Below are 13,685 nucleotides of genomic sequence, written 5' to 3'. Positions count from 1 at the left end.
CTGCTATCTTCGTCCCTGAAAATGGTTTACCGTTGTGTCAGCAATCCACGGACGAGCAAAAGCCATCTGCAGCATTTCTGAATTTCTCTGGTTCAAAGTAATCTCCCTAAACATGAAGTTACATAGTTATTACGTACACCATTAGATAAACGCATCCCAGAAATCTACCTACCTTTACTCAGCAGCGGCAAATCCCTGCGACGATACAGATCTACATCGCATACATGTACTTACCTTTTTAGGTGCTTGTAGCTGTCAGATATTTGACAACTACAGCCACATCTATCAAAACGGTTCACCTTTGTGGGATGGTTGTCGATCCAGGGACGTCTGTTCATCATCCTAAAACTAAATACAGTTTGTAAAAGTACTTACCTTTACCACTGGCGTTCCCATGAGCCGTTTCGACTGAATCGTTTGTAGCTGTCAGACTTACCTGACAACTATGGCGATCATTTACCTCAGCTGCCCGTTGTGGGAGTGGATGTGGCTGGCTAATCGAGGCAAGGTTGCAGCCGCAATTCCGGTAGCTCTTCTGCCTGAACTCAGACGGCGGAATCTTCTGGTGCCGGCAATGGCATACAAAAGTCGAATCCTTGCCGCTGGTCTCTGCGTTCCCCACTAACCAACGTTCGTACGTCCTGGTTTAACGTGACCATCAGGTCGTGACCAACGTGAGCATTAGCCAGCGTGGTGCATTCACTGCCTGCTCCCAGTCAGCACAGCGATTGGTTTTTGACTCTTTAGCCCTCAGCTACAATTTCAAAGCCATTGAAGATAGCAGCGACCCAAAATGTGTAGCTGGAATGCCTTTAAATAGTTGAGTTGGCTGAACGTCCGTTGACTCCAGCGTTTTCCAGTCGTAGTCTCCTGATCTGCTAGGGTGCACCAACAACGTAGTCGGCCTGAACGTTTTCCCTTCCGCTACATCTTCCCTATCCGCTACCAGGCGATAAGCGCAAAATCTGAGCGACTGACCATGAGACTGGAGGACGCCCACGGGCGCATGGAGTTCTATGCTGTGATGGAATTGATGACCGCCGTGTTTAACTCGCCGGACGCGATTCCACTGAATCGTTGCTGAACAATCGTTAAGCAACGATGCATCATGAACAAAATTAGTACAGGGGTCTTTACTTGGTAATCTTTGTGAAAGCACGCCGGAACTGCTGGGCACGCTTTAATGCCAGTTTCAGCTGTCACAATAATAGCAATGTAATCAACAATTAACGTATGATCATCATTTTCAACACTAATTCATATTAAATTATCCAGAAATGAAACATCACCTAAAAGACGTAGAAATAAAAAAACGAAAAAAACGACAGCTGAGTAACAACTTTACGGCAACTTGAACTACCACGACGCTGCATTGGTAGGGACTTCAACGTTATTCATAATGTAATCCATAACTATCATGAACAATGAGTTCTTAGCAACCTTTGTACTACTTGCGAGGCCTATTTCAATTCCAACACACGCATTTGTACCGTACATTTTCAAATGAATAGAAAACTTAAAGCGGAATTAATATAGTTATCTAAAAATAAAAAGCACAAATTTATACTTTCTTAGCTTCAGTATCTGTTAAGTAACTGAAAGTTAGCAGAAGGAACATTAATGAAGACACCCAATACTTTCCATACGCCATACCCGTATAGTCATGCTGATGACATGCATGCAACAGCCGCATCACAAATGTCAAATGCAACTTACCGCTTATTCATAGATGTTATTGAAGAGCAACATAACAGTTGAACGTGTGCATCACCGCTGACATGAAAATGAAACTAAATATAAACGCAGCACTCAGAAATTGTATAGAACTAAGTAAATTATGCAAATAAGCAAGCCACTATGCCTCAGGTGATATGACCTAATTTTCCATCATTAATTGCGTAGTGTATAAAGTATTATTAACAGTATAAGAACATGAAATGATGTGTTATTTTAGGCTTTTAATTACACATCTCATATTACTTGAAATTTCATTAGTATGCAAATCGATTTTACTGAAATTATATGAAAATCTGTAAACGTGATGCAATGAAAACTATGAAAAGCGTTGTCACTTCTTACACATAGTACGTAATACAAGTTAGATGAGAGCATTACTTACTCTTGTCATGTACAAATGAAGAGAAGTGACAAGTCATGTTATTAAAGTTGAAATTTCAAGTTATCTAGAAAATGTGACAAACCATCTTGACGTGCTGCAAATGGTAATGGTATCCTACAATCATAATGTTATATAATCACACAAGAATATTGAAATCAGTTTTCTCTGTACTTGCATTTGTCGTTCACTTTTCCAGAATCTTGAAATAGCTGCCTTCAACATTTTTTATAATCTTGCTGGTTCATGTGGATTAATGTGAATCCGTTTCAAAGTTTGAATGTGAACTGAATTAGAATAATCACTCATTAAAAAACAGAAATTCATACTTATTTGTTTTCAGCACCTGAAAGGAGTATCTAAACGTTAGGAATAACAAGACTAATGCAAAAATATAATGACACGTTAGTTTCTATTCACCACATTTATAAAGTCATGCACCAAATTCAATACAATACAATACAATTCCCGCACCAAAATGTATAATGTAACTTACCGCTTATTTATAATTTACACATTGGATAGAAGAGCGGAATTATAGTTGACCACGTGCCATCTACTGACATAGCAATATAATGAAGAACGTACTACTCCTAAATAGTGTGCAGTAATAAGTAAATAATGCAAATAAAGCAATCCACTACACCTCACATAGAACATATTAATTTTCATCAATAACAGTGTAGCGCTATAAGAAAAGTGAACAAGTATAATAAATGACGTAGGTTATTACGTTTCTATTTACACATCTCATATTGTGCGAAATTTCATTAGTATGCAAATTTATTACTTAATATTTTATGAACATCCGTTTACCTGAAGCATTACAAACAATGAATAGCCACTTCATATGCAATTCGATAGAATGATGAGATGATACCAATTGCACAGCATAAATAAAGCTCTTGTTATAAAAAGGAATCGGTTTTCATAAACATTTGTAAAACATAATACATTATTTATTGCCAACAAACAAATTTCCATTCTGTTTCTGTGTAAACAACTTTCTAATCATAAGCTTTGCATTTCATCATCAATAAAGTTTACTTTACAACACCTTTATGTAAATTCTTTTAGAGCTACACAACTAGCAATGTCATTATATTCTACAGTTTAACCTATGAAAAGTTCTTTTTAATAAATTCTCAAGAATTAGTCACTATAAAACAATTACAAAAGTTATTTGAAATACATTATTAAATTACAATACTATACAAAAGCAAATATACCCTCAGTCGACAACATTTAAGCTATGCTTGAACGCTAAAAAAGCTTTGCAAAATTAAGCCCAAGTCAACATAGCAGACCACTCTCAATACAACTGATGATATGGAGACGTTTCTGCCTATGATCGAGATGTCTGTTATTTCTGGAACCATTCAAAAGGCAGTGATTGACAATGTACATCAGGTGGGACAGGAAGGGTGGGAAAGGGAAATGGCAGGAAGGAGAACATGTGAGATGCAGTATGGGAAGGTTGTTAGAAAGTGAACCACTTTCTGTAATTTAACTTTCACACATAATAATCAGGCGTTGTCCTTAACCTGTCAATATTACCAACATGAGGGGAAATGGTTCTACTTATTTAAATATGGTTAACAATGAAATGCACCAGCATTCTTTATGATAGAGTGGCATCAAAAGAATTTTCAGGTTTCAACAATGTCAGGGCATTATTGATGGTCATTCTGACAATTTGGTGAAATAAAGGTAAGGGTGCCCTCGCTAGATCACATCTGGTTTCCAGTCATACCAAACTGTCCTTTACACTGCCGAAGCGATCACTGTAATGTATCCAAGTATCAGTGAAGTATCAGGCACCAAGTATCAGTGAAGCAACTGACACAAATTAGCCAGTTAATTAGATATTAATTAAAAATAATTAGAATACAATTAATACTATAATAAATATTTCTTTTTTTACTGTTCAGTACTCATACAAATAGATTAAACATAAATAAATGGGTATTATAAAATTTTGCTTTATTTATAAATAGGAAAATTAGTTCATAAGTAACGGCAGTGGAAACGTCCGCTGGTTCGTATTCCACTGATGGTTGATCTGTTCGTTTGCGCACGCTTACAAAGTACGCAGACTGCTTGACAGCTATCTACTCATTTTTAATTTTCAGAATGGAATCAGAAATTATGTGATAGCACTAGCGAATTAAGAAAAATAACTCGCACTGTTACACTTACATATAGCGATATTCACAGTACGGACTGCAAAAACTGAAGATCAGCAGCATTCGCTATTCAGTATCTGATAAAAAAGGTTTAAGAATTTCGTTGTCAAACTTTAAATTCAGAGTTGTCATTTATAATTTTAACAAATTCAAAAGTCAATGAACAAAATGTTTCATCAGCCATGTAATTAATAAAATGCCGTTTGTTTCTTGAACGTCATTTAAAGTTATGTTTCAATTAATCCAGATAAAATGCAATTGAACTGCTATTACAGTTCTCAAAACAGACCATATTTTATGCAGTGTGCATGCAGAGATGTGAATGTGAAGAAGAAAAAAGAAAAGTATGGAAAACCACGAAAATATGTAAAACTTCATACCTGACCGATGGCATGCTACTGATGAGACATGAATCACGTGTAGAGCCGTGAAATTTTCCAAATGTTGCACGTGGTCCTATGGCATATTCAGTTCAATATTTATAACGCATTGGTTGAAGAGAAGTACCAGAAATAAGCAAATTACCCAGGGCTGTAGTTAGAGCGTTACTGATCAGCCAATAATTATATAATAAGCACTAAAGAATAAACACTGCTTTATATTGGAAATCGCGTACAGATTTGAATGGCACAAAATGCTTTTAGTAGATTGCCGTCGGCAGTATTCATCATCAAATTATCATAATCTTACTTTGGTGACCTGGAAAAGCTCACGTGCCTTTATACCGCAAAATGAAGTGCTATAACAGCACTACAGATTATACTAACCGTTGACCAAACACCCACTGACCAATTAATTAAACATGGCGTTAATATTTAATCCCCAGTAATTCATAACTTAAACAAGTTCAAAATTACAATCGTACCTGAACTGCAATGGACAACGAAGTTTGTCACTTTTAATTTGAGTTACAGCAACCCATTATTGTTATATCGTTGCCGTCGGATAAAGCAGCTTACGATGATTCCTTTTAATAGGAAATAACACAGCAAAATAGATATCAGACGCTGTATATTAAAATAAAAAAATATGCCAATCAAGAAGGTAACAAGAAATTTTGTTAGAACAACTGAATCTAAAATGGAAATTTTTATCAGAAAGGCAACATTATTGGAAGAAAACTTTTTATCATTACTTTTTATACTTTGCAATGATTACATGAACAAGAATATTGTATTTTCAAAACTGATCTGACATTGAAGAACTGGAAGAGCAGATACCAGCTGCAAAACATCAAAAAGAACACCGTTAAATGAATAATCTAAAGTAGAATTTCAAAAAGAATAATTGATGAAGCGTGCAGCGTGTATCGAACTGCAACACGCAAAATTTACTTTAAGCTTTAAAGTTATGAATGCATAAATTACGCGTAACCAATATTGCCCAATTTTTATAACGAGAATCAAATTTTATCAGCAATTGAAAATGCGAATGGAATGAAGAATTGTTCTTGAATTTTCTTAACATTCTACAGCACACCTATATTGTAAAACATGTTTCGTGACGGAGAATAAGTGCAATTCATTGAAAAAGGTGACTTTTTATACAAAATATATTGCAACAATCGTTTTGTTTCTTCATAAAATATCATCTGTGCAAAGAACAAGTTTTGTCATATTTCTCATGAAATCAGCGAGAGCATATTACCAGAAATTTATGTACTTTTATCTTGCGCAATATTCTTTACAGTTATGAAGAACGTATTTAATAATTCGTTGCATCTTATAGAACTATAATAACTTATAATTCTTCATCAGAAAAGATGCCTATAAATAAAACGCACAAGCACATGAGTTTATTATGAACTGTTTGTTAGTTTGTTGTCATTGTCATTGTTGTCAGTCTGCGTTTGTTTATTTATTCATTTTTATTCCATTTACAATAAACTGCTTTCAGGAATTAAAACAATTAAAATCTTTGATATGCAACATGAAAGCAGTGTCAGACAACGAAATGAAATCAACTTAAATAGGTAGAAGCTTGGTATAATTGAGAAGCTAATTCAATAATAAAGATGATGCATCGCAGGCTATTCTATAACAGTTATTTTAACTAACCGAAGTTAAATAAAGCATCCCTTACTACAATTATGTATTAATAAATGTTAAAGAGAAACATCGTAGAAAACTGGTTTGAACTGAGATTTATAAATAGGTACATTTATCGAAACTTCGTGCATTGAACAATTAATTTATATTTTACTTTGTTATGGAACAACTTTCATCACAGTAATAAAAATGGACTGACAATTATGATAAATTAGATCCTCAAAAATGAAATAATGGTCTTTGAATCCCTTTTTCTCCGAAAAAGACATGCATTACATTGAAACGATCAGAATCGATTGAGAAATGACTCGAAATTTATCCGCAATCTTTGTACCAAATTCAAAGGGCATTTATTCCGCAACTACCGTGCAGTTTCTGTTGAAACTCTCCAAAGAACCTGAATTATTCAAAATAATCAGATTGAAATGCAATATTTATATAAAATGGCAGATTTTCTGTCCTATTAATGTCACATTCAGAAACCAGCAATTCTGTAAAATTTCTCAAAAAATTATCGTTTGTGGAATATTGAAAATTTCCACACTTATGACTAGTGCAATATTGTTTGCAAGTATCAACAAAACCATTTTATAATTTATAGCGCTTTTCGAGAACCACGGAAATGGTTTTCCTGAATTTACATTTGGATACCTCGACAAATTCGAATAAATACTCAGCAGTAGCACATTCATCTGTCCTCAATTGTGCATTTATTTGATTTTGTAGCATTAGCATTTAATTTCTAACGGGGCTTATTACTTTTCGTGCACAATATGCAGAGCCGTATACAACATTGCATACAAAGGGAAGATGGAATCAAATACCCACATTTTGGTATCATTAAGAAGCTAAATGAATTATAAAACCGATAATGGAAGAAATATTCCATGAAATGCTTGTTTTTAAAGAAATCAAAGAGATCGGAGAGATACGATAGGAAAAGCAAGTATTAATGAATTTTTAACAGCAATATGTCGGGAAATTCAATTCAACTGACAGCTATACGAAAATAATTTATTAAGAAAATCAATGCATTCAAAGGAAGAAATAATATATAAGAAGAATTTCGATGTAATGATTCAGTATAAAGAAATTTAAAGATGTTCGACTTTCCAATGTATTACAATAGGCGCTGTACCAAATTTAGAGGCTATTTATACCCCACCAAGTAAACTATTTCGTTGTAACTGTGCATAACTCTAGATGTCTTTACCTAAAAGCCAATCTATGAAAAATGTGGAAATTCTGAAAAAACAGTTCGCCGTTTTTCTCAAATGAACCAAGTCCATAGCCCAAAAAATTTCGAAATTTTAGAAAAATATATTTTTAACTGAAAATTACTAATATGTGTTTACATGAGTCAGAAAAATGTTATACAAATTTATCTATGCTCTTCATCATTGCGTATTTCTCGAGATATTGCCAAAAAAGTATAACTTGTATTGTGATCATAATCATAATGAAAGAAGAAGATATGAAACGTCACAATTACTACATTGTATCCCTCTGTAAAGAATTACATCGGTCCCGCGAAGGATTACAACGAAAAAAAGTGGCTAATCTTAAGGGAAATTGCTCTTGATTATCGTTTATTCCGTACAGATTCTTTAATAATTAAAATTTTTGATCACGCAAGTTTTTGATAGATTACGCTTCTGAGATAAAAATTACTACATTTAAATGCAATTTTCGTGCGTTACAGCGGTTTTTCTCTTCTATAAATGTCAAATTTTCAAACTGATATTTTCGTTAAAATTCTCAAAAAATCATCGATTGCGGAATATTGAAAATTTACATACTTAAATCCGGTAGAATATTATTTGCAATTATCAACAAAGCATTTTATAATTTTTCGTCCTTTCTGAGAACCACGGAATCGGTTTTCCTAAACTTACAGTTGAATACGTCGACAAATTCGAATAATTACCCACCATTAGCCCATTAATTTCTCCTGAGTTGTGAATTTATATAATTTCATACCATTGGCATTTAATTTTTAACGCCGATATTCCTTTTCATGCTCATTATGCAGAGTAGTATACAACAGTGGATACAAAGCGAAATGAAATCAAATCCCAACACATTTGGTATGAATAAGAAGCTAAATGAATTATGAAACGAATGATGGGGTGATTTTTCATAAATTGCTTGTTTTTAAGAATAAAGTGATCAGAGGCCTGCGATGGGAAAAGCAGGTATTAATAAACTTTTAAGAGTAATATGTTTAGAAATTCACTTCAACATATTGCTAAGGGAAGATACATTAATGAAAAACGAATGCGATCGAGGTGATATGTGTTTTATGTGCATTAATTGGAAGCTTATGGTCCGCAGTAAGAGATTTGCAGATGTTCAATTCTTCTATGTATTACTGTAGGCACTGTACCAAATTTAGAGGCCACTTATTCCCCAACTAGTAAACTGTTTACGATGATACCCTGCATAGCACTTGCACTCTCAACCTCTAGTGCCTACAAATCAAGAGAAAGTTCAAATTCTGAAAATAAATTTTCGGCCGTTTTTCTCAAACCAACCAAGTGTGTAGGCCACGAAATTTCGAAATTTTCGAGAAATATATTTTTAACTGAAAATTACTAATATGTGTTTACATGAGTCCGGAAAATGTTCAGAATTTATACAAATTTATCCATGCTCTTCTTCATTGCGTATGTCTCTAGATATTGCCAAAAAGTGTAACTTGTATTGTCATCATAATAGTGATGAAAGAAAAAGATATGGAACGTCACGGTTGCATAGGAATGCACATTATATCAGTCTGTAAACAATTACATCGTTCCCGCGAAGGATTACAACGAAAAAAAGTGGCTAATCTTAATAGTAATTGCTCTTGATTGTCGTTTATTCCATACAGAATCTTTAATAATTAATAATTTTTGATCACGCAAATTATTGATTGATTATTCTTCAGAGATAACAATTATTACATTTAAATGCAATTTTCGTTCGTTGCAGCGGTTTTTTTCTTCTATAAATGTCAAATTTTCAAATCGGTATTTTCGTTAAATTTCTCAAAAAATCATCGATTGCGGAATATTGAAAATTTACATACTTAAATCTTGTAGAATATTGTTTGCAATTATTGATAAAGCATTTAATAATTTGTCGCGCTTTTCGAGAACAACGGAATTGTTTTTCCTGAACTTATAGTTGCATACCTCGACAAATTCGAATAAATATTAAGCATTAGTCCATTAATTTGTCCTGCATTGTAAATTTGTTCAATTTCATTGCATGTCTAATTTATTTTATCGCCTCCTATTACACTTTGTGCTCATTTTGCAATGCAGTATTCGATCATTGTTAACATAGCGAAAAACAATTGAAATAGCCACATATTTAGCATCAATGAAAAGCTAAATGAATAATGAAGATTATAATCGTGGTTCTATTCTAGGAAGTTTGTTTTCTGAATAACGTAAAGACTTGCAATGCATATGTAGTGACAATCAGGTAGTAATGAATATGTGACACTAATAACTTTGGAAAATCGAAACAGTTCGAAGTTGGAACATATATAAACATAAATTAATAAAAACCTGCCACTTTCAGTGTAGTATTCAAAATGCAATTTGTTTTGGAACAACTTTTGTTTGTGTTAGATAGAAAAAAGAGGAGAATTTAAGAATATGAGGAAAAATGCATTGTCTAAAACTAAAAAATGTAAAAAATGTTTTGTAAATTGATATAGACAATCTTCGACCTTTGGAAGCTATTTATTTCACCGATACAGGGATGCCTACGTTGGGCCTTTTTGCCGCACTCTTATTCATTGATGTTTATCAGTAAATGTGCAGCGTAATGGATCAGATATCTTCTTTTTCATGTAGTACAAATTTATTTTTGTTGATATTGTGTGATGGGTTGAATTATAATAAAAAATCAGGAAACAAATGAAATCAGAAAGACATTCTACGGTTTATCGTGCAGTTTCCAATTGGAAAGGACATTGATCAATCATCGAACGGTTCTAGAATAAGTCTACAAAAGGACTATTAGAATTCAAATCTTTTACGGATAGTAGCGAAACTTTGGGTTCTGTTGATCTACTGTGATATTTCCTAAGCTTGTTAAATAAAGAACTGTCCGCATAAGCAGACTTACAACTCGAAGATAAGATAATTAATTCTGAAGAACGCTGGAACACAGCGGCAGCTGCCTACGCGCTTTTCAAAACAATTAATTAAAGAGTGTTTGGCTACTTTGGTATTTCAGAAAAAATGGATGAAGCCTCAAAAGCTGCTAAGAATTAGTGACATTGATGACGTCGACGAGGAAGTGTTTCCAGTCGATACCATTTATGAATGGTATAGATTGCTCCCAAACCACCGTTTCTGTGCGCTCTAAGTTCAGCAAAAATCGTGGATGAGAATTTTCAACAGATGAGATCAGTTGCTGTTCTTCTTGGAGCCCTCAAAAAGATGGTAATTTACATCGTCTATCAGGAATGATTGGAAATAAAAGAAGATGAAACAGAAGGAAAGAGAAGTACCAGAATGGAGGATATGATGATGATTAGAAATTGAATTCTTTTCCTTCACTCATTCTCTGCGTTTATTAATCAGGCGGTCTTTAACCTATCAATATTGTCAATTTCTGCGGGTTTTCTCAATGATCGAAAATGTTGTGGCAGCATTCTTCATAATACAGCAAAATTATGGAACTTTTCAAAATTCATTTTACAGATTGAAGCATCTGATATTTAGAAACACTACAGTTTGAATGATTAAAGTTGGAAATGTTTGCTAAAGCTCGCAACACGTTTCCTCAATAAAGTCAATAACGTCCTCCGGACAGTCCTTGCGTCAGCAGCAATTTTGGATGAATTCAAGTGTTCTTTTAATGTTTTTTGCATTGCATTTGTGAGTGCTATAGAGGATAAGCTTTTGATTGCTGTATCTGTTCACTTTAGAATACCGTTCATGATTAAACTTTCTAGAGTCAGAATCGCGAAAAATGCACAATACACTTTTCTACATATGCATTTCAAAAAGAGCCTGCAGTTTATGCTAAAAATAAATTCTACGTCATCTCAAATAATCGTTTCATTTAAAAATTAGACTTGAACCATCTACAAAAATGTAATTTAAGATTCTATAATTTATGAATTCAAATGTGTAAAATTGAATATTTATTTAACAGTTGATGAGAAATTCAGATTGCTCGCTATTTCCTTATTTGCTCCTTTGCCTGCAGTGGAAGAACCTAATTTTCCGCCCGTGATTAAGCGCAGTAGCATAAGCGCAGCAAGCGACATTATTAAATGGCAAAAGTGTTACGTCTTTATTTACATTATGAATTATACACATGTCCGTTAGTATTAATATGCAGATTAGTTTTGACTGAAATCATATATACATCCGTTAACATGAACTCAAATAAATAACCTAGACATCAAGCGTTCATTACACATTATTTCACATATAAAATTTCAATTTGTATTCTTTTTTCATTTAGAGTTTGTTGTAAAAAAAGTTTAATATTTTCAAAATGAATATATCAGATGTTTCATCTACTGTGAAAGTACTTTCAAAGTTAGCACTTTGATTTGGAAACGGTTCAAAATTGAAAAATCGTCCATTATATGTGGAAAAGTGCGCTACAGGTTTTACTTTTACGTCATGGATTAATTTCTTACTTTCCATTTATATGAATGCAAAAAAGAACTAGCAAAAAGTCGATTGCTTGCTAAATGTCATTACAGATAAAAATACTTTCAGAATTCACAAAAATCGAAAAAATTACTATGAAAGGTAGCAAAAAGCGCAATGTTTTACAAACAGTGGTAGAAAAGAAAAAAAAATAAAACTAAACAGCAAGTATATAAAAATGTTGTTTATATATATATATATATAAATATAAATATGTTTAGAAATTCACTTCAGTATATTGCAAACAGAAGATACATTAATGAAAAACGAATGCAATCGAGGTGATAAGTGTTTTATGTGCATTAATTGGAAGCTTATGGTCCGCAGTAAGAGATTTGCAGATGTTCAATTCTTCTATGTATTACTGTAGGCACTGTACCAAATTTAGAGGCCACTTATTCCCCATCTAGTAAACTGTTTATGATGATACCCTGCATAGCACTTGCATTCTCCACCTCTAATGCCTACCAATCAATAGAAAGTTCAAATTCTAAAAATAAATTTTCGGCCGTTTTTCTCAAACCAACCTAGTCCATAGCCCAAAAAATTTCGAAATTTTAGAGAAATATATTTTTAACTGAAAATTACTAATATCTGTTTAAATGGGTCAGGAAAATGTTCAGAATTTATACAAATTTATCTATGCTCTTCTTCATTGCGCATTTCTCGAGATATTACCAAAAAAGTATAACTTGTATTGTGATCATAATGATAATGAAAGAAGAAAATATGAAACCTCACGTTTACATAAGAATGCGGTACTTCTTATAGCCTTTCAACAGACAGTGTGTGATAATGTCAATGAAGATAAAGGAGAAAACTTGTTCAATGAAAAATTCAAAATTCAGCATAAAATTTCACGAAATAAAGATTTTCAGGCATGTAAATTCCAAATTTCAAGAACGCAATGCAATGCAGGTAATAATATAATAAATACTGTTAAAGCTTTCGTCTGGGCTCTGTTGTAAGAAAAGTTTAATAGTTTGAAAATGAACAAATCAGATGGGTCATCAACAATGAAAGCGTTTTTGAAGTTACCACTGTTCTAATGACAACCACTTGAAGTAATCACAATTTGTTACCTTCTACTTTAATAAACTGTCGTTTCTGTGCTGAACGTCACTACGTCTCGAAGATAAAAAAGCGGAGAGTGGAAAAGGGAAAATGGTTTATGGAGTGAATGCTAAGAAAAAAAGAAACCGAAAAAACAAAAATGTAAAAATTCATACCTCACAACAGGCACGTTGGCATGAAGCAGTCATATGGCGGTACAGTTTTCCAGAAGTTTGCGATATAACGTATTAGCCGCATAACATTTACAACGCATTTATATAAGCGAATTATAAGTATTGAGCAAATTACATAGTGCAGTAGAGAGAGCATTTTTCATTAGCAAATATTAACATAATAAGCGTACTCAAACAGAGCTTTGTACATAGGAAACTGTTCCTAAATTTGAATGGCTCAAAGTGCTTTCAGCAGATTGCCGTCGGCATAGTGTAACATCAAATTATTATAAACTTAGTTTGCTGACGTATAAATGCTCATATTTTCGAATGGCGTGGCACTGAGCTAGCATGGCGCTTGAAGACTTAAGTTAGAGTTATACAATCAGATACTGACATGCTCATCTCAAAAATTCATCGAATTTTGAGTTTTCTAAAGT

At 33.3% G+C, this 13,685-nt stretch overlaps 4 protein-coding genes across 4 annotated transcripts; 3 read left to right on the top strand and 1 right to left on the bottom strand.

The window, feature by feature from the left end:
- Nucleotides 1-754: 754 nt before the first annotated feature.
- Nucleotides 755-1,693, bottom strand: Tsp_03962 (hypothetical protein). The gene is made up of 4 exons (XM_003374725.1): nucleotides 1,568-1,693; nucleotides 1,441-1,515; nucleotides 1,324-1,382; nucleotides 755-1,178 (listed from the first exon to the last, which is right to left on the bottom strand). Exons 1-4 carry the CDS (start codon nucleotides 1,691-1,693, stop codon nucleotides 755-757), a joined length of 684 nt encoding a protein of 227 aa, XP_003374773.1.
- A 2,861-nt stretch (nucleotides 1,694-4,554) lies between these two features.
- On the top strand, nucleotides 4,555-6,270 carry Tsp_03961 (TP53-target protein 5 protein). The gene is made up of 2 exons (XM_003374724.1): nucleotides 4,555-4,668; nucleotides 6,199-6,270. The coding sequence occupies exons 1-2, from the start codon at nucleotides 4,555-4,557 to the stop codon at nucleotides 6,268-6,270; spliced, it is 186 nt and encodes a 61-aa protein (XP_003374772.1).
- A 4,322-nt stretch (nucleotides 6,271-10,592) lies between these two features.
- Nucleotides 10,593-12,304, top strand: Tsp_03960 (conserved hypothetical protein). Its single transcript, XM_003374723.1, has 6 exons — nucleotides 10,593-10,646; nucleotides 10,682-10,792; nucleotides 11,120-11,199; nucleotides 11,527-11,640; nucleotides 11,872-11,973; nucleotides 12,241-12,304. The coding sequence occupies exons 1-6, from the start codon at nucleotides 10,593-10,595 to the stop codon at nucleotides 12,302-12,304; spliced, it is 525 nt and encodes a 174-aa protein (XP_003374771.1).
- A 317-nt stretch (nucleotides 12,305-12,621) lies between these two features.
- Tsp_03959 (conserved hypothetical protein) lies at nucleotides 12,622-12,987 on the top strand. Its single transcript, XM_003374722.1, has 2 exons — nucleotides 12,622-12,937; nucleotides 12,965-12,987. Exons 1-2 carry the CDS (start codon nucleotides 12,622-12,624, stop codon nucleotides 12,985-12,987), a joined length of 339 nt encoding a protein of 112 aa, XP_003374770.1.
- The last annotated feature ends 698 nt before the right edge of the window (nucleotides 12,988-13,685 follow it).

This window comes from Trichinella spiralis (assembly GCF_000181795.1).
Source record: "Trichinella spiralis strain ISS 195 chromosome Unknown Scfld5, whole genome shotgun sequence".
Lineage (NCBI taxonomy): Eukaryota > Metazoa > Nematoda > Enoplea > Trichinellida > Trichinellidae > Trichinella > Trichinella spiralis.
The sequence above is the reverse complement of the archived record's forward strand: the minus strand, read 5'-3'. Positions and strand labels throughout refer to the sequence as shown.

Coding starts and splice junctions, on each gene's coding strand:
- Tsp_03962 (XM_003374725.1), bottom strand. CDS start 1,693: ATGCGGCTGTTGCATGCATGTCATCAGCATGACTATACGGGTATGGCG. Junction 1,516..1,567: donor CAGATACTGAAGCTAAGAAA/GTATAAATTTGT, acceptor TTCCGCTTTAAG/TTTTCTATTCATTTGAAAAT. Junction 1,383..1,440: donor GCCTCGCAAGTAGTACAAAG/GTTGCTAAGAAC, acceptor ATAACGTTGAAG/TCCCTACCAATGCAGCGTCG.
- Tsp_03961 (XM_003374724.1), top strand. CDS start 4,555: ATGCAATTGAACTGCTATTACAGTTCTCAAAACAGACCATATTTTATG. Junction 4,669..6,198: donor ATGGAAAACCACGAAAATAT/GTAAAACTTCAT, acceptor AACTGCTTTCAG/GAATTAAAACAATTAAAATC.
- Tsp_03960 (XM_003374723.1), top strand. CDS start 10,593: ATGAAGCCTCAAAAGCTGCTAAGAATTAGTGACATTGATGACGTCGAC. Junction 10,793..11,119: donor TTGGAGCCCTCAAAAAGATG/GTAATTTACATC, acceptor TGTTTGCTAAAG/CTCGCAACACGTTTCCTCAA. Junction 11,974..12,240: donor TGTGGAAAAGTGCGCTACAG/GTTTTACTTTTA, acceptor AAATATGTTTAG/AAATTCACTTCAGTATATTG.
- Tsp_03959 (XM_003374722.1), top strand. CDS start 12,622: ATGGGTCAGGAAAATGTTCAGAATTTATACAAATTTATCTATGCTCTT. Junction 12,938..12,964: donor AAGAACGCAATGCAATGCAG/GTAATAATATAA, acceptor ATACTGTTAAAG/CTTTCGTCTGGGCTCTGTTG.